Raw genomic sequence first — 20,044 nt, 5'->3', positions numbered from 1 at the left:
CAACAACCTGTGCCTGTATCCTTCAGGATGAGATTTTGGGATCTGCACTGTCCCTGCCCATCATGGGGGGGTTGGAACTAAAGGGTCTTTGGGGTCCCTTCCAAGCCAAACCATCCTGGGATGAGCATTTTTAGAGAATCTGGTTTGTTAAGCCTTTTAGCAAATGGATGATCTGAGGATCAGTGGTCCAGCATCCATTCCCAGATTAAGCCAATTCCCAAGGAAAAGTTCAAATTCTCAGATTAATTTTAAGTAAATTCCCAAGGAAAAGTTCAAGTTCTCAGATTAATTTAAAGTCAATCCCCAAGAGAAAGTTCAGATTCTCAGATTAATTTTGAGTCAATTCCCAAGGAAAAGTTCAGGTTCTCAGATTAATTTTAAGTCAATTCACAAGGAAAGGTTCAGGTTCTCCAGGGTTTAATTCCAGAGTCGCTCTTTAAGGCAAATGCCTCTTTCCTGTTCCAGGTTATCTCCTATAAAGGAGTGAGGTACAAACAGTGGAAGACATCACATTCTTTGTGCCCTTTCCCAATTTTTTTTTCCTGTTCAGGGGCTTTCAGAGCCACAGAAACTGCAGGAAGCTGCAGCCCCAGCATCTCCCCATTTCCAGGAGAACCCTTTGCTCACTGTGCTGGAGCTCCTCTCCCTAATCCAGGGAGGCCAGAGCAGCTCCCAGCCCTGCAGGTGCCACGGTGTGTCCCCTCTGCCCTGCCCACTGATCCCATCCAGAGGGGCCAGCCAAAGGGTGCCACTGCCAAAGCTCTGCCCTTCATGGCTCTCCTGGATTCCCCTCTGTCCTGGGTGACAAAGTAAAGATGTGCCCAAAGTTTGTATTCTCTCACCATCTGCTGAAATCAGGTGGGGCAGTGACCCTGATCTCCTGGCACATATTATCTGCTAATGGGGTATCTTTAAACCAGCTGGGGCAATCATCTTTATCTTTCCCGTGACCCACCCTTCATCCAGGAGGTATCACCTGTTAATGTGCCATTGTTTAAAACTGGGTGTGGCAGAGATCCTTATCACTGTGGGAGATATCTCCTGTTAATGGGTCATTGTTTAAAACTGGGTGTGGCAGTGATCTTTATCTCCTGGCACACATTATCTGCTAATGGGCCATCTTTAAACCAGCTGGGGCAATCATCTTTATCTTCCCACAGCCCATCCTCCCTCCAGGAGATATCTCCTGTTCATGGCCAGTGAGTCCCAGTGTATGACTGATAAAATTCCATCATCCCACTGGGAGATGCTCCAACCAGGGGAGGAGCCAAGCCTTTCCTACCCAGATAAAAACTGAGATTTGGAACACCAAGGCAGCCCTTACCCACTGGTTTCCAGAGGACAAGAGCTGCCAGGATCACTGTCAGTATTTCTACACTTCATCCAGACTGCTATTGCCACCCTAACTAGTGGGATGTCAGGCTCTCTGACTCTGTCAGTGGTTTTTCTTTTGTACTATTGCATGTATTTTATTTTTCTCTTTATTTTGCAATTAAACGGTACTTCTGACTTGGAGTATCTCACTAGTTTTGATACCAAAACCATTACACCCTCAACACCCTGGTTCCCTTCTTCCTCAGGAGCTAAACTGGCTGAATAACTCTTGATTCCTGCAGGTATTTGCACACTCAAGGATGAAATGAGGCCATAGGGATGCAGTAAGGTGTGAAGGGCACAGGCTGCTGAGCAAGCTGGAGCTCATCATTCCAGGCAGGGCAGGGAATGATCCTCCCTGGCATCCCAGAGCTGGCAGGGAACTCTCAGGGCCTGGCAGAGCCTTGGCTGAGCCTCCCCCTGCAAGATGACAAAGTGACAAAGTTCCTTTCTGCAATTAAGGCCTCGATGTCTTCTTTATATTTCTGGGGCAGTTTGTCAATAAATTACTCTCATTAAGGAAATTGCGTTGGAAGCTTTAAGTCTCCAGCTTGGCAATGAATCTCTCCTGTGACTTTACAGTTGTAGTAGTTCTGGTTCTTTTCAGCTCCAGTCATTTCCAGGCTGCTGGGACATATTCTTTTTATTCACAGTTGTGGGTAAGAATAAAGATATTCTGTTCCCACGGAGGGCACAAACTCTCTCTTATCTGTCTGTTTTGAAGATGGGAATGACAATATCTGGAGTCTGTCAGATATTTTTAGGCCGTCCCAATAGAGCTCTGTTAATTGGAAGAGCTATTTTTCCTGGAATAGATATGTTCAAAATGTCCAATAATTGATGAAGGCCTCCTGCAAATCCTCAGATGGAAGTGGGAGAGATTAATTTATCCTCCTAAGTTGTTCTTGGAAATCTTCATTTTTTCAGCCAGTGAGCAGCAGTTTTCTGGGAAGATACTGGTGAGTGAAGAGCTTGGACAAGGGGGACATTTGGGAAGGAGAGGACAGCCCTGGACTTGTTGTTTGCAGCACTCCCTGCCCTGCACACTCAGAGTCTGGAGGGACCCCAGTCAGCCCCATCCATGTCATTTCTTTCAAGTGTTTTCCCTAAAAAAGGAGGGTAGAGAACCCTCTTCTGCCTCTGGAAGTCCAAGGGGAAGCAAAAAACCCAGCCTGGAGAGGCAGAAATGTTGATGAGTGCTCAGTAAAAGTGCAGGGCACATCCCAGGATAATCACATCTGCTCCAGGGCAGATCCAGATCCCTCCTTTTCCTCTGGAGTCAATAAAGCTCCACACTGGCTGCTCTGAATCTTAAACTTGAGCCTAATCTGGAGTCACCACGTGGCTCATAACCAGCAAATGCATTCCCTGGTCCTGGGGCCAGCAGTGGGCAGGGATTCTTGCAGGCAGAGCTGGCAGGAGGGGGCTCAGCTCCTCTCAGCCCCTCTCCTCTGGCTGGAATGAAGCAGCTTTTCTGTCCATCCTTCCCATTTCTTGTCCTCTGCAGCAATCAACTCAAAACACTTTTAGCCTCAGCTCACTTAGTCTAAACTCAATTATTGCTGTGCACTTTCCCAACCTCCATTTCCTCATTTTGAAGGCAAAGACTTTCAAGACTGAGGAATCAGAATCTTCTCTAGTCCCTCACTCCCTGCTACAGAGGCAGGATGTGAGCAAAGATTTGTAGGACACAAATAATTCTGATTTATCCCTCCCTGCAGGAATGACCCTGGGCACCTGATTCCAGCCCCCTGCCAAACCCAGGGACTGCTCAGGGCTCCTCATCCTCCTCCTGCCATCCCCACACCCCCCTGGCTGGGCAGAACGGGCACTTAATAAAACCAACCAAGCCTTTTCTCTCAGCAGCCTGTGAGTCAGGGAGCCTGTTAGAGCCCCCGTGTCAGAAATCCAGCCTTGATTGTATCACAAGCAGTGAAATTGAGAAAAATGACAGCCCTGGTTAAAGCTGCCATATTTGGTTATGTGTGATAAGAGGCACAGGCTCTGTGGTGGCTGGGTTGGCGGCGTGGGGAGGAGAAAGGGGTGAGAAATCACTTGCCACTGGAGCTACATGGAAATTAAAATAAAATGTCATCGCATTCAGAGGAGCCCAGGGCGTGGAGACAACTCCTGAGTGAGGAAGAGGCTCATTTGTGGTTATTTATTAGGCTCCATCTCATCTGAGCCGTGATTAACAGACGTCAGCTGCAATTTTTGACATTGCAGAGGTGGTTTTTGGGGTGGGGAGGAGAAGGCTGTGGGGCTGCTCTGCAAGCCACATCCTTAAAGGAAAACCAGAACTGCCTGGTTTAACAAATATTTACCAGTTTGAGGAGTTAAATTGCCACATAACTCTCAGGAACCCTCCTCAAGCTGAGCAGGAGAGGTCTGGAGGAAGGGGTTGGAGAGGGAAGGGGGGCTCTGAGCTTCCCTGTGGGGAGCCCCCCTGTCCTGGGGATTTCCCACCCTGAGCAGAGAGTCAGACAAAGGTCCTGGCTCTACAAGACTGTGAAAACCCAACCTTGGTGGGGAAGGAACAATTCCATCTGACTTCTAGGAACTGGAAGAATCAACCTGTTTTTCTTTTTTTTTGTGATCAGTTAAATCATCGATCCTAAATTCTGCACGTACCAGAGAAAGCAGAATTTTAACTAGATTTTAATTACTTGTTTGCTCTTGGCAGGAGCCACTCAGCACAGAGATAGATGCGTGAATTTGTTTCTGTTCATCCCCAACACTGAATCCTTAACAGCCTCTCGGGTGGAGAGGGGGCTGGGAGAGGCAGCTTGGATATTTTTTTTTTCCTTTTGGCTGCTATTGTTGGGCTGACAGAAACCAAGGCACTGTCACTCACATCACATTTGACACCGTGCAGAGCTCCTTTCCAAAATGCAGATTGGGAAGAATGAAGGGAATTTGAGAGTAACTGGGGGAAATCTGGCCTCTCCTGAGCTTCAGGGAGAAGGTAGAACAATGGAGGGTGCAAATCAAAGAGGATTTATGGGAATTAAAATAAGTTTGGCTAAACAAAGACACAACATGCTTGTACACACGAATCCCTTGGGAATATTCCCAATTGTTTTGACATAGAAAAAAATTGGCCTCACTCCTGGAAGTGTCTAAAGCCAGGCTGGACAGGGCTTGGAGCAACCTGGGATAGGGAAGGTGTCCCTGAACATGGCAGGTGGTGGCATGGGATGAACTTTCAACATAAACCATTCCAGGATCCTGTGACTTTACAACTGTGCTGAGAGCACCCCCTGAGATTAAGGAGCTTTCCTTGGGCTGCAGGGGCTGCTGCTCTTTAGGGTGAACAAATGAGGAGGGATGAGAGAAGAGAGGCAGAGCCCAGGCAGGGCTGTGAGCTCAGCCTGGCATTTCCCCCTGGGGTTGGGAAAGCAGAGGACTGATCTGCCTGTAGAGCATTTCCAGGGGCTCACAGCAAGGAAAACAATCCAGGACTCCTTCCTGGTGTGATTCTCAGGTGGGAGAAGGCAGCAAGAGAGCAAAGCTGAGATCAGGAATGGCCCCAACACCAGCAAAGGGCACTCACAGATACCCCAGCTCAGCCTCACCACTAAATCCAACTGGATGGTGACTCCAAGCCAAGTTTCTGCAATTGGGCCAAGCCAAATCCTGCATGGGGCCACTCAGGCAGCTGCTGCACCCCTCCAGCCAAGCACCCCTCCAGCACATCTTAAAGCCACTCTAAAACTGCCCTGCAGCCCCCACCATGCCAAAAAACCCACCATGTGCCCTGGGAGGATGGGGGAGAGAAGCCAAAGAGCTGGGAGGTTGAATAGGAATGGAATTCACCAATCCTGACGTGCAGCAGAGAGAGAAAAGCAGGAAATAAAGGTCGAGCACATTTGCGTTTAAATAAGAAACCAAAATATTTTTATGAGTCGTTCATTATTCTCCTCTAACCAGGCGGGTTTGCATGCAGATAACGGAGGGACATAAATGGCTCTAAAACCAGGCTCTTACCATGTGAACTCGGTAGAGAATGCTGATTCCCAGAGTCATGAAGGGCTTGGAGAAATCAATCACCTTCTCCCGCTCCGCCGTGATCGTCAGCCCCGCCACGGCCAGATCGGCTTTCTGGGGAGGAGGAGGGTGGGGAAGGTCACAACCCTGGCCCAGCAGAAACCTGGAACACACAGGAGCCCTGCTCCTGCAGGGAGGATGTCCCATCCTTGGGAAACAGCAGCAGTTTTGAATCCCTTCGTTCCCAGTCCCTCTGCCTGGGTGGGTTTCACACACGCCCTGCTCAAACTCACCCCAAAGTTCAGCTCACCCTGTGCTCTGGAGCATTCTCCCTATTTTTTCCTTTCCTTTCTCCATTTTTCCTCCCCTTTCCCCATTTTCCTTCCCTTTCTCTATTTCTTTCCCTTCCCCATTTTTCCTACTCTTTCCCCATTTTTCTCCCCCTTTCCCCATTTTTCCATCCCTTTCAGGCTGGAGCAGCTCCTTCCCCCAAGTGCTCACAGCCCAATTGCCATTTTTATTCATTGAATGCATTAAAATGCATTCAATAAATATTATATCAATCTATAGAAAATACAACCTCCCCATTCTCTGTTAAACACAGCTGTCCCTTCTGGTACAAACAAGAACCACAGGTAGGTGACAAAGCAGCAACCTGAGCCATGGAGTTCACAAACCTGCCAAACCCAGACCTCCAGAACTGCAGATCAGTCTCCAAATAAAAAAAAAAAAATATAATAAAATTCAGAGGACTGGCATTAAAGTTTGCAGATCGACTTGCAAAGCAAATTAGATTAGGGGGAGAAAAAATAAAAATAACTTCTTCCCATGTTAATACCCTTGTAATATAGATAAGGGATTTGAATTTTAAATATTATTTTTATTACTTTAGCTCTTTTAATGTCTGTAATTGCTTTCTGTAAAAATGAAACCTCCACTCCCTTATCCATTTGTTTCTCTGCTTTGCAGGAAGATGATTATGCATGTGGAAAAAGAGAAGATGGGAGAGAAAGAAAAGCTGTTTGTACGTTTTGTCCCTAAATTTGACAAGGTCTGTGCAGATGCCAAGGCACCACCAGGCCTGATGGAAGTTTTGGGAGAGGGAAAAGCAGCACTGGAACCAGGAGAGGGAAAAGGAAGGGAAGGTGACTCCAGGAAGGGGCCACAGGGAAGGTGACACTCCCCAGGTCATGCAGGGCTGCTTGGACATGCTCAGTGGAGGATTTTGCAATTTCCAAGCAGCTCTTAGAGATTCCTAAAAGGTTCAGGCTGGAATAAATGATGAGCTGAGAATCTCTACATAGCAGACATTTACCCACAGGCTTTTTAAAAGACACCAATAATCCCAACGTGGAGTGCGAGCGGTTGAGCCGTGTGTAAACAGCAGCAGATTACTGAGATGGGATCAGTTCATCTCTGGAACGTGGCATGTGGAGAATTTTATCAATGAGGAGAGCCTCAAGCTTCCTAAACCTCTCTTGTCTCTGCTTAAAAGGTTTGTAGGTGCCATTGTCCTGGGGAGAGCTCTCCCAGCAAAGCCCCTGGTGAAGAGACAGCTTAGTCTGACAAGGAAATTCTCCTCCCAGTTCTCCAAACTAAACACAGCTCCACCAGCAAAGTCACAAAATAAAACAGAGGGTAAAATGCCATGCAAAAGGGTTTCATGTTAAAGCTTGCAGGAAATTCCCATCCCTATCCAGGAGCAAATATAAAGGAGCAGCAGCATCCCCAGGTTTGTGCAGCTTTGGGTCCTGACCATTCTCTTGGTTGTTTCTCTGAGCATCTTGGTGTTGTTGAATCATCAGCAGCATCTTGAAATGCTCTTTCCTACCCTGTGCAAATCCATCCTCCTCCCTTGGTCCCCAGAGCAGAGACAGCCTTCCCTGGGCACTCAGATTTTGTGCCCAGCTCCCTTCTCTCTTCTTCAGAGGGTTCTGCCATTCCATCAGTTATTTCCTTCTGCTCATTCCCTGCCAACTTTTCAGAACTTTTGCCTCATCAGAGGTGCAGAACTTTCTGCAGCAGAGCTCCAGCTCCTCATCACCCTTTCTCTCTTCTCTCTGCAGGCTCAGTCATGCAAGTTAAGAGCTGATCTCTGATAGCAGGAAACTTTGATCTGGGAATGGCATGCAAAGAATTCTCTGCCTGAATTTCATCCATTTCATGCTTTCAGCTGCTTCCTGACAAAACTCCTTGTGATTCACTGAGCTCAGTGGAGCTACAGAGGAGCTCTGCAAACCTGTGTTCTCTGCAGCCTCCCCCACCTGAGCACAGGTAGGTGATGGGATTTTATGGCTAAGGGATGGCCTGGGGGAGGAGAAATGGATTTTGCCTTGTGCCCCTGCTCTCTGTCCACATCTGGGCTCTGGGGAGAGGGAGAAACACGAGGCAAAGGATGGGGGGGAAGAGGGGTTGGTTTTCATCCTTCCAACATAGCTGCAGCTATAAATGTCAGCATGAAATAGGCTTAGAAAAAGACCTGGAGCTTTTTGGGAGTGGAGACAGGCACTTCTCTTGACACAACACCTCCTAAACAAGGCCAGACCCTCGCTAGGTGAGAGGAAACCCAGGTGGGCTGGCGTGCCAGACAAAAGCTGCCAGCACCACCACCCTACCTGGCATTCCCGTGGGCTCTGCCTGCATCAGGGCTCTGCAAAGGACATCAAACACGGGGGCTGAGCCGGCCTCCCGAGCAGCAACAACAATGAAGCATCCTTCAGGAGCAAAGTGCAGGGAGTGCCAGTCCCGGGCGGCAGCCGCCCCCTCCCCGCGGGCGCTGGCAGGGCTCAGCTCGGTGCTGATGGAGATGAATGGGCCCTGCCTGAGAGGATCCCAGCCGAGCCTCCCACGGCATGGGATGGCAGGAACCAGCCGGGAGAACAGCCCAGATCCAGCCCCACACGGACCCCAGCCCCACACAGACCCCAGCCCCACAGAGACCCCAGCCTCACAGATCCCAGCCCCACAGAGACCCCAGCCCCACAGATCCCAGCCACACAGACCCCAGCCCCACAGATCCCAGCCACACAGACCCCAGCCCCACAGAGACCCCAGCCCTACACGGACCTCAGCCCCACAGAGACCCCAGCCTCACAGACCCCAGCCCCACAGAGACCCCAGCCACACAGACCCCAGCCACACAGACCCCAGCCCTACACGGACCTCAGCCCCACACGGACCCCAGCCCCACAGAGATCCCAGCCCCACAGAGACCCCAGCCCCACAGATCCCAGCCCCACAGACCCCAGCCCCACACAGACCCCAGCCCCACACAGACACCCCAGCCCCACAGAGACCCCAGCCACACAGACCCCAGCCCCACACGGACCCCAGCCCCACACAGACCCCAGCCCCACAGAGACCCCAGCCTCACAGATCCCAGCCCCACAGAGACCCCAGCCCCACAGATCCCAGCCACACAGACCCCAGCCCCACAGATCCCAGCCACACAGACCCCAGCCCCACAGAGACCCCAGCCCTACACGGACCTCAGCCCCACAGAGACCCCAGCCTCACAGACCCCAGCCCCACAGAGACCCCAGCCCTACACGGACCTCAGCCCCACAGAGACCCCAGCCTCACAGACCCCAGCCCCACAGAGACCCCAGCCACACAGACCCCAGCCACACAGACCCCAGCCCCACAGAGACCCCAGCCCTACACGGACCTCAGCCCCACACGGACCCCAGCCCCACAGAGATCCCAGCCCCACAGAGACCCCAGCCCCACAGATCCCAGCCCCACAGACCCCAGCCCCACACAGACCCCAGCCCCACACAGACACCCCAGCCCCACAGAGACCCCAGCCACACAGACCCCAGCCCCACACGGACCCCAGCCCCACACAGACCCCAGCCCCACAGAGACCCCAGCCTCACAGATCCCAGCCCCACAGAGACCCCAGCCCCACAGATCCCAGCCACACAGACCCCAGCCCCACAGATCCCAGCCACACAGACCCCAGCCCCACAGAGACCCCAGCCCTACACGGACCTCAGCCCCACAGAGACCCCAGCCTCACAGACCCCAGCCCCACAGAGACCCCAGCCACACAGACCCCAGCCACACAGACCCCAGCCACACAGACCCCAGCCCCACAGAGACCCCAGCCCTACACGGACCTCAGCCCCACACGGACCCCAGCCCCACAGAGATCCCAGCCCCACAGAGACCCCAGCCCCACAGAGACCCCAGCCCCACACGGACCCCAGCCCCACACAGAGACCCCAGCCCCACAGAGACCCCAGCCCCACACGGACCCCAGCCCCACACAGAGACCCCAGCCCCACAGACCCCAGCCCCACACGGACCCCAGCCCCACACAGACCCCAGCCCCACACAGACCCCAGCCCCACACGGACCCCAGACCCCAGCCCCACACGGACCCCAGCCCCACACGGACCCCAGCCCCACACAGACCCCAGCCCCACACGGACCCCAGCCCCACACGGACCCCAGGCCCACACGGACCCCAGCCCCACACGGACCCCAGCCTGCAGGGAGAAGGAACAGCGGGGCCAGGCTCGGGCTGGGGCTGTGCAAACACCTGGAAAACAAGGCAGGACAGCTCTGGGATCTTTTCCAGCAGCAGGAGTCCATGCTGGAGCAGCTCCTTGGATGCCACATCCCCTGGGTGTTTGTGACAGTGGCATTGTCACCAGCACTGCCCACAGAGCCCTGACAGCATAACCAGGGCAGAAAACTCTTTGTTCTACACTGTCCCTGTGCTCAAAGAGCCTCCCAGAAAGGTGAAATAGCTTCAGGACCCACCATGGAGGGGCTGCCCCAGTGCAAACCTGTGGACACTGCTGAAAGCCCAGGCAGATTTTAGCCAGGCCTTTTCTCAGGTTCTGAGTTCTTTTTCTCAGGCTGGGAGGTTTTTTCCCTAGCTGAGACAGTTTCTCAGCTCTGGCCTGAGCCTTTCTCAGGATGATAACTTTGTGGTAAAGAGAAAGGAATTAATAAACAGAGATTAATACCTGGTGTTAACTGAGGGACAGTTGTGATGTACATTACAGGAGATGTTTTCTCCTATTGTCCAATGAGCTCCTGTCCTGTTTGAGGTTTGTGAACCACTCTATAAAATGGTTCAGATTTTCCATAAAGTGACCCTGCTCTCTGCACCATCATCCCCAGAGGCTCTCTGCTGCTCCACACAGCTCTGTGATGCTCAGTGTCTATTCTTGCACTCAAAGGCAGGAGGGTCACTCCAAACAGGTGTTTGGGGTTGTTTTAAGGACAAGCGGGAGTTTTGCCATATCAGAAGTGACAGCCTGAAAACGCTGGAGGCTGCAGCTGTCCCTGCAAGCCAGCCAGGCTGGGGTGACCAGCACCCAGTGCAGGTGCCAGCCTCGAGACTGCCCTGCCCATCTCTCCCCACCTGGGAGGACAAACCTGTGCCAGGTGCTCACCCTGCCCGTGGCACAGCCAGCTGAGGTGAAGCAGCAGCAATGGGGACACCCAGGGACAGCAGTGACACCAGCCCAGCTCACACCAGGCTCCCCAGCCCGTGTCTGATTTTCCAGCAGTGCTCTGCAGAGCCCTCTGCCCATCCCCTCACAGCCCCCTCCTCACCTCCCAGCCTCTCCTGGAGCCCCCCTTGTCACAGCTGCCACCACCTCAGCCTGCAAACACCCTGCCCCTGCCTCCCTTCACCCACACACAGCTCTTCTCTCCACACACCAGCACCCACTGGGATGGAGAGCAGGGCTCTGGAGAATCTCCTCCCTCCTTTCCCCTTCCTGCCATCCCCCAGCTTTGGAGCAGCTGAAGGGAAAGCAGCACCTGGCCACCACCAAGCACCCCAAAGCTTTAAGGGCTTTCCTGTTCTTGGTGTTGCTGCTCCTGAGGCTGGAGATGGACAATATCATGTCCCTCACTTTAAAAAGAGCTTTGATCACCACTGCTCCTGGCCAGATTCAAGCCAGGCATGGTGGGACAAGGCTAAGGCTGTTATGGTGCTGTGAAAATACATCCCTTGGCTTGTGTCACACAGAGAACTCATTTCAGCTTGAGGTAAGAGAGAGAAGGATAAGAGCAGACACCATCAGGGACTCTGAGCAGAACTGCACTGCAGGCAAGGAGCAGGATGTAATTCTTCCAGCCCAAATGCCCTTTAAGTCTCTGATGGCAGAAAGGAGGAGATGGGAAGATTTGCTGCTCTCCCTCGTTTGTTTGTCTGTGGCACAGGCAGGAAAGCTGACAGGGAGAGTGGCTTTAGTGCCAGGAGTGAGCAGGGTGCTCAATCTCCCTGCCCTGTGTGCTCAGAGGGACAAATTAGCCCAGGCTGTTCTGGTTTGTGACATCTTTCACTGCAGAATAGGAGTGAGGGACTCTTCATCAGGAACTGGAGGGACAGGACAAGGCAGAGAGGCTTTGAATTGAGAGAGCTATTGGGAAGGAATTCTTCCCAGTGAGGATGGTGAGGTGTTGGTTGGAATTCCCAGAGAAGCTGGGGCTGCCCCATCCCTGGGGCCAGGCTGGATGAGCTTGGAGCAGCCTGGGATAGTGGAAGGTGTAAAGGGGGATGAAACTAAATCACCATTCTGTGATTCTGAATCCTTCCAAGTGATTTCTCCCAAGCCAAACCTCCATGAGCTGATCACAAACTGTCCAGGATTCCCAAGCCTTCCCAGTCCCCCTCTTCCTTACCTCCCAACCTCTTTTGTGAGCAGGTCAATAAGACATGTACTGGTGAATTTGGGTCAACAACAGATTTGTGTTTGTACAGCATCCTGCTCAATCATATCAGGGTGCACAATTAGCTGTAATGGAATTCCCAGCTCTCCAGAATAAATCAATAGCTGGTTAATTTAGAAGCAATAAAATGAAATATTTTCTCCCAAATAGCCTGGAGTTGCTCTGAGGAGATTCTGTGCCACAGAGGGATTACAGGGGATGCATTGCATGGAGCTGGATAATTCTGTGACCTTTTGGTCCTGCACATTAAGTGAGTGTGAGTCAAACCTTATTTTCTGATGGCTGATCAAGATCAAGGGGGAATTATTTTTCTACAATGATGTTGTGCTGGACAGAGGCAAAGATTTCATTTTTGGGAAGGATTTGGGACTTTTGTGAGACATTTGTGCCCCAACTGATCCCCTTTTTATCCTAAAGGGGCAGAATGTCCAGGGGATAAATCCCCTGAAAGAGGAATATGTGCTCCCAACACAGGATCTGCTGGATCCCATGGGACAGGGGTGAACAAGGGGCTGGAATTAAGGATAAACTCCCTTAGGGACTGCCAAGGATGGATAAAAACCCCTTGGCAGTGAAATGCCCTCAGAAAACAATATCCCAGGCAGCCCTGAACAAACACACCACCAAGCACACACAGCTCTGCCCTGGCTGACCCAAGCCCAGTCCCTGGGATTGATCAAAAACTTGCTGAACCCATTATACAAACTCTCAGGGACATGGGGAGAACAAGAGACAAAGCTGTTTCTCTTCCCCAATTTGTGATCCAGCCTCACAGGCTCTGACAGCTCTGCCCTGCAGAAGCAGAAGTAAAAAACCCTCCTAAATAAGGCTCAAGCTGCAGAAGAAACAAACAGTTTCTGTGTGAAGATAAAGTTAAAACACTCATCAGTGGAGCAAAACAACCCTCCAGAAGGCCCCATTTAATGAAGAGGCACTGCCAAGGTTAGTAGGCCAAAAGTTTGATAGCTGTTCCATTCCTTTGATCAGCTGCTGCTCTCAGCTCCTTCCCTCTTGCCTCCCCAAAGGAAAGTTGCAGGAGTGTAATTGTGTGTGTGTACACACACAGAGACACAAAGATGGATAAAAACGATGCCAATAGCCTGGAGCATTTGCAAACAGCCTCACAGAAGCTCTTTTAAAAGAGCAGATGGAGGTGGGATCTCAGCTGGCATCGAGAGAAACTGCTCAGGGAAGGGTGACCCAGGAGACAGGCAGAGCTCAGGGGAGTCTCCAGCCTGTTCAGTGCCCTGTCTGTGACCCTCAGGAAAACCCAAATCCCTCCCTTTTCAGACAGAGAGTTGTCCCAGCTGACCTCAAACACTCAGTTGAAACTCCTGAAGTGGGATGAGCATCACCTTCCACCGTGTGGGGAAGAAGCAGAAGGTGCCAGTGGGCATTTCTAGAGATCATGGACCCAAAATCCTCAAGCCACGTTTAGCCAAATTCCACTGTGCCCAATAAACAATTCCACTTCACAGAGTGAAGTGATGCTCGTTATCCAGGGAGGAAAGATCTGGCAGGAGCCTCAGATCCCTTCCTCGGGATGGATTTGGACCCTTGCTCCTCTGCTCTGCAGAAGACAAATGACTCAGGGTCTCCTCTCCCACAGTGGGGGGATTATCAGCAATCCACGTCACCATGGATTTGTCACCAGCTGGGAAAGTGGCACTGAGCTCTCATGGGCACGTCAGTAATGGCAAAGCAGGAATAAATGAGGAAGTATTGGCTTAAATAGTACCAATCCCACCCTTATCCTATTTTCCTATGGATCTCAGATTTTGTGAGCTGTATTTAAGCTTCAGGAAGCCTGGGAAGGACCACAGACAAAAACAAAGAGCAGGTGAGAGGGTACAGGCTGGCTGAGCCCAGGTGTAAACAGAATTATTGTCAAACCCAGCAAAATAATTCAGTTTTCAGCTTTGCTGCTGGGCAGCAGCTCCAAAGAGCAGAGCAGTGGAAAGATCTCAAGCCATGCACTTCAAGGAAATAGGAAATGTTCTTCTCCAAAAGCAATCTGACTTAAGCAGCTGAACTAAATCTGCCAAAACTTTTCTAGGCAGAAACGGGATTCTTATTTTCTTCCACCCCAGTGTGGCTTTGTAATTTTTTTCAGCTTCTACCAAGTTCTGCATTTTCCTGTTTCAAGTTTTTGTTAATTTTTCTTCTAGGAAAAAAATAATCTATTCTGTAATGAGTTTTTATGTGGGATCTCAGAGTCCAAAATTCCTTTCCAGCCAAGTTGATAGCATAGAGTTAAAATATTTATAAACATGGGAATTGTATACAATAGATTCAGGGGGTGAAAAAAAAGGTTGGGTCTGGTAGGACTGGGAAAGGGAACCAGTCCCTGGGAAGGAACATTGAGCTTTGTCTGCACCTGTGTAATCATCATATGATAAATAATATGATTGTTAAATATAATAATTGTTTGGTAATTGAATAAAATTATTGCTTAATCATAATAAGAATAACGAGAAATGATGCAATCTCAACAAGAATAATGAGAAAGGGTGTTTGGGGGAACCTGATGAAAATTACAAGAATTCATGCTTGGATAAGATCAAGGTATATAATAGAACAATATGGGTTTAATAATTAATATATAGTTCTGTAATGAAAATGGTATAAAAACATGATGGAATCAAATTTGGGTTTGTACCCCTGATTGCCAGAGCTCTTCAATAAAAGCACCTGCACATAATCATCCTTTTTTGTGTTTCTACACCAACAAAATGAGCACCCCTGAGATCATCCCATGGCCCCACCTTGCTCTGACACCTCCCCAACAAACACATCTTCCATCAGGAGAACACATTCAATGGAAATCCTCCAAAAACCGACTAAACCCCCATCCATCCTCACCCACCAGGGTTTTGCAGCGCCAAATCCCAGCAGGGCAGAGTTCAAAAGTGCATCTCACAGACTCACCCGAGCAATCAGCTCCCCAACCATCCCTGTCCAGGTGCCGTTGGCCTCGGGGACGCCGTAGACGCCGTCCCCCACCAGGTGGATTTTGTAGTTGAAGCGCAGGATCTCCGCCAGCTCCTTCAGCATGTCCACGCAGAACCCCTCGTAGCGGTCGTTGCCTTCCAGCTCCTGGTGGTTCCACTTCAGCATTAAGTAAGGGTTTTCCTGCAGTGAAACTGGGCAGCTGTCATTCCCATCTTAGCCGAGGCAGCACGGAGCAGGGAGGGCAGTGCCAGAGGATGGCGGGGTGGTGTCAGGGTCAGTCCCGAGTTTCCCTGATTTGACTCACAACCATCATCAGAGACTGAGACCTGGGACCCCACCACTCGCTCTGGGCTGGCCAAGGTGGATGCTTGCCAAGAACTGTTTGTAGCTGTGCCTGGTGCTGCCATGGTGCTGCTCTCAGCAGGGTACTGGTTATAGTGCCCTGTTCCAGCACCTGTTCCTTGGAGCAATGATCTCTGCATACAATAGTCCATAAATCTCCACACCTTTTGGCCACAGGCCACTCACTTTGGAAAAGGACTATAAAAAGTGACTTTCCTAAAGAGACTCTGAGATCTCTTTCTCCCCATGGACAGAAAACCCTTCTATTGGCCAAAGAGCCAAGGATAATGTCTCATCTATGGTAACTATTTCCCCATCCTTCTCTCTTTCTCCCCCTCCTTTTACTTTGTTTCCTTTATTTCTCGTTCCCCTCTATCCAAAGCTGAGTTGTTGGCACTCAATAAACTGCATTGCTGCTCACTGCTGAATAAAACCTGAGTCCCTTGCTGTTCATCTTTTGCACCCTAGGATCAAAGGAACCATCACAACTCCTGCTTGGGTTCAGCAGATCGTGACAGGTGGGTTGGTTTGGGAGAAACCCTAAAAAACTTCCAGTGGAGAGGTTTAAAATCTGTGAGCCAGAGAGGGTTAATGAATAAGGGGTATTTCTTACAGGTATTTCTTATCAAGGCTGTTGGCCTGGAGACCAAGAAGAGAAAAAGGAGATAAACAAAAAAGAAAATGTGCAGCTAGGAAAAGCATTTTTAGAAAAAGAAAGGTGTAGATGGTTTTAAACCAATGAACGTTATGTTGATCTATTGTAGCCAATGAACAAAGTGTAAACTTTGTAGAGTGTATAAAACACAGCATGCTGTTGTCATAAAGGGATATTAGCCTTCTGAAATGTAGTGTGTCTATTTGCACGTTGCACCCACCCCAACAGCGCCAACCTCCATCCCCAAAAAGCACATCCCAGCCCAATAGTTAATTACACTGCCAGGAAATGTCCCCCACACTGTAATTGGAGACTTGCTTGCTTCTCCTTTGTGAAATCAGCCCAGTGCAGTGCTGGGGGGTAGGAAGAGGGAGCAATATTCCAGCTGCCCCCACCCCTGAGGGCTGGGCTGGCCTGATGGGAACTGCAGGTGCCCCCCTCCCTTACCAGGATGGTGGTGACAATGAGAGTGGTGTTGAACAGGCTGTCGGATATGTTGGAGGAGAAGATCCTGTTGTCCATGCTGAGCCCTTCAGAGACGTGCCAGTGGCCAATCTGGAGAGACAAACAGCACAATAAGGGGATTTATAGGGCGAGTCAGTGCCCATATGGCTCTGGTGAGTGACAGCCCTCGAGCTGGCCAGTTTAGGGATGCTCCATTACCTTCACAAGGCACCCCAGAGCGGGTCAGCAGAGAGATTAACCCTCTGTGCACAGCCCCACCTGCTCTGCAGTGCCACCAGCCTGGCCCTGTGCTCCTTCCCTCGTGTCCTCCCTGCAGAGCCCTGCCTGGGGACAAGCTGGGAGCCCCCTGGGAGACACACAGCTTTGTGTGCTGGCCCCACATGCCACCAAATGGGTCCATCTTAGCCAGAAACCCCCAGTCTGTGGGCTGGTGGTGCTGGGAGCCTCTTTCCTCCACCTTGGTGGCAGGACAAAGCCACTTCTCATGGTGCTGCTCCACCACTCCTCTTCCAGCCCTTAACTACCTCAATTAACCACTCACAAACCTTTTGATTCAGGCTCATCACACCCAACAGCTCTGCCAGCTGCCCAATTTACCCATCCAAGCACCAGTGTGGCTGCAGCAAACCCAAAGTCCCAGTGTGGAAGGCAGGAGCCAGTCCCCCCAGTGAGGACATTGTGATTCAGCTGTGACACAACTGCCTTCAGCTAGGGGGGAGGAATATTCCACAAAACCTAATTTTAACTTCAGGAACCTAATCTCCTTCCTTCAGAGCTCTGGGCAGGGAGATCAGCACCTCCAGCAGCTCGTTCAGAGTGTGCAAATTGAACTCCTGCTCTCTTATTGTCCTTAAAAGAGCCTCTGCTTTTCCTCTTCTGCTTTTCCATGTGGATACAGGGGGGGGGCTAAGGGATGCTAGCTCCCCCTGAACCCCTTCCCCTCCTTTTTCTCCTCTGTCCCATCAGGTTCCAGCACTCTGCTGGTGTCCTCTGACACCTCCGAGGCAGTGGGTGATCCCAAAAGTGCAGTGGGGTCTTCAGAGCTCCTCCAGAGCAAATCCAGCTCCCCCCTGTGAGCCTGGCACTGAGGCAGGACTGTCCTCTTGCTGTCAGGGTGGGAGGAACTAATTGATTTTCCTTTCTGTCATGGGTTAATCATGTTATGTTCGAGGAGGGGAGGGAAGGTGGAGTGGAGCCCTGGGATTGACTTTGTGCTTTCTCTTGGCACTGCTTGGCCTCTGGTGTGACCAAAGGCTCAGGAGCTTGGGGCTGGCTTGGATTGAGCCCAGCACAGCCACCCTGACAGACCAAACCCCTCTGGCTGCTGAGGAAGGGCCAAGTCCTTCCCTCTCCCAGGTGCAAACCCAGCCCGAGTGACCAACAATCACAGTGGGAATCTGTGAGGAGTCCCAAACCAACCTCCTCATGTCAAGGCACAAGGAGCAATGGGAAGGGCAAGCAGCACAGCTTTGCACTCAGAATCATCAAACCCAGCTCCTGGCTCTGCACAGACACCCCAACAATCCCACCCTGTGCCTGAGAGCATTGTCCAAACCCTCCTGGAGCCCTGGCAGCCTCGGGGCTGTGACCATTCCCAGTTCCTCTGGGAACAACAGCCCCAGACTGGGAAATCTCCCACCTATATCCCAGTCAGGGAGCCCTTGGAGCACAGCTTTGAGTGTCCTGAATCCCTGCAGGATGAATCCCTCCTGAATTCCCCAGCTCTTCTCTGATTGCTGAGCAGCAGCCCCTCTGCAGCAATTGCCTCTCAGAGCCAGTCATCACTCACAAACATTGCCTAATTTTTCTTCTCTCCCGGATTTCTCAACCAGAGATTAGTGACAGATTAACTTTAATTTTAACAGCCCTCGCTGTTCTCCAATTTGTCCCTCCCCTGCTGGCATGTGCTCAGACTAATTGCCACTTCTCCTGACAGTGCTGTGGGTTTGACCTTGCTTTTAAAAGCACCAAGGCCACACAATCCCACGTGCTGGGGTGATTCCCCCCATCCTGGCTGGCCCCAGCTCACCCCTGTGCCCCTCGTGGGCTGACAAAGCTCCTCATCCCAGTGTCACAGGGTGTCTCACATCCCTCTTCTGCAAGATGGATGTCAAGGTGATTTTAATCATCTCTATCTACATATAAAGAGCCTCTGGGAAATAGAAAACATATCCATCTGCAAAGTTTTTTTTTAGAAAACAATCAAATGCTCCACATGGACATGAATAAGACCATCCTGTTAAGGCTCTGGACAAGGACTTCAGAGGTTTTAGGATTCAGGGGTTTTGAGCATGGATGTGATTGGTCTGTATAAATACTGCAGGTGGAGGAGGTCTGTGGCAAAGAGGTAGAACAGCTTTTTGAAGCTGAAACGACAGCGTTGGCACAAAAATAAATACATACAAACCAGCCAGAAATAAACAGGCTGACAAAGCAGGGGAGAAGTTCCCAATGATCAGAGGAGCTGGAGTGACACCTGTCACAGGAGAGCAATAAGGGCAGCATAGCCAAGCTGCAAGCTGGAGCTCAGCACCTTTGTGAGAGGGATTATGTGACCTGGTGACAGGTGGAGAAAATCCCCTCCATGTCCTCAGGGATGTGTGACCCCCACAGCATCATCTCTGCACCTCCCAGCATCTCCCTGTGCCCCCACGAGATCCATGAAACACCCACAGGCAGGTCTGCAAACACAAACTGTGAAACTCCCAGAATGAACCAGCCCAAAAAGCCTGGAGCCTGGAAATGCCACTGCTCGTGCCACTGCTCCATCCCCACAGGCAGAGAGGTGCCCCAATTTAGCTGCTCTGAAAAAGGTGTTGTTTGGGTTGGTGGCACAGAAAGATTTCTCAGCTCTGTAGAAAATCCCCACGTGGAGCATTCCTGGCTCACTCCTTCCACACTGTGTGCAGAGGCTTTGAGGCTCCTCATGGGGTGAGTGATGAAATACCTTTCAAAGTAATGATTTTAATGAAATCTTCCGCTTATTTTTTCTGTAAGCACAGAGGTGACTTCTCCACGAGCTTCAGAGGCACCACAGGTATTTACCATCCCCATTCCCAGCTTCAAATGAAGGTAAAGCCAGGCCTGAATGCAGATCTTGGAGCAGGCAGAGCAACAGGCACCTTCTGGGCTCTGATTGCAAGTGCTGTCCTACAGCTTGCAGCCATCATCTCCTCTCCGTGTCCCCAGGAAAGGAAGGAGGGCACAATGCAATCAAGGTGCCCCAAGGAGAGGGAATCTGGGAGTGACTGGGGAGGGGAAAAAGGGAATCAAACAAACAAATGAAGGAAATCCCTCTGAGGACACTGCCAGGGCTACCAGGGGTTGGATTACTGAGTGACACTGATGCCAGGACAGCAAGGAGACACAATTCCTGCACTGAAATTAGCACTGAAAGCACCAACTATCAAACCAAAGGACCATGAGACACACACACCCATCACCTCTGAGGCCACCAGCATCCCCCAGATGTCCCCTCTGGAGCTCATGACTCACACTTGGCACAGCCCAGCAGGGCTGTGGGGGCACAAACTGAGTTTGTCAGGTCCTGGGGGCAGAAACCACCCAGCT

General features: G+C 51.0%; 1 protein-coding gene across 3 annotated transcripts in view; it reads right to left on the bottom strand.

Moving 5' to 3' along the window:
- The window catches only part of GRIK4 (glutamate ionotropic receptor kainate type subunit 4), a 188,393-nt gene that overhangs the window by 13,809 nt on the left and 154,540 nt on the right, over positions 1-20,044 (bottom strand). For all 3 annotated transcript variants that reach the window (XM_079326570.1, XM_079326569.1, XM_079326571.1), the window contains 3 exons: positions 16,457-16,564; positions 14,989-15,192; positions 5,362-5,475 (listed from right to left, as the gene is read on the bottom strand). In XM_079326570.1, coding sequence (XP_079182696.1) covers positions 5,362-5,475; positions 14,989-15,192; positions 16,457-16,564 — 426 coding nt within the window. The remainder of the gene's footprint in view (positions 1-5,361; positions 5,476-14,988; positions 15,193-16,456; positions 16,565-20,044) is intronic.

The sequence above is a fragment of the Erithacus rubecula genome (assembly GCF_903797595.1).
Source record: "Erithacus rubecula genome assembly, chromosome: 25".
Lineage (NCBI taxonomy): Eukaryota > Metazoa > Chordata > Aves > Passeriformes > Muscicapidae > Erithacus > Erithacus rubecula.
Note: the sequence above shows the minus strand (reverse complement) of the source record. Positions and strands in the feature narration are given on the sequence as shown.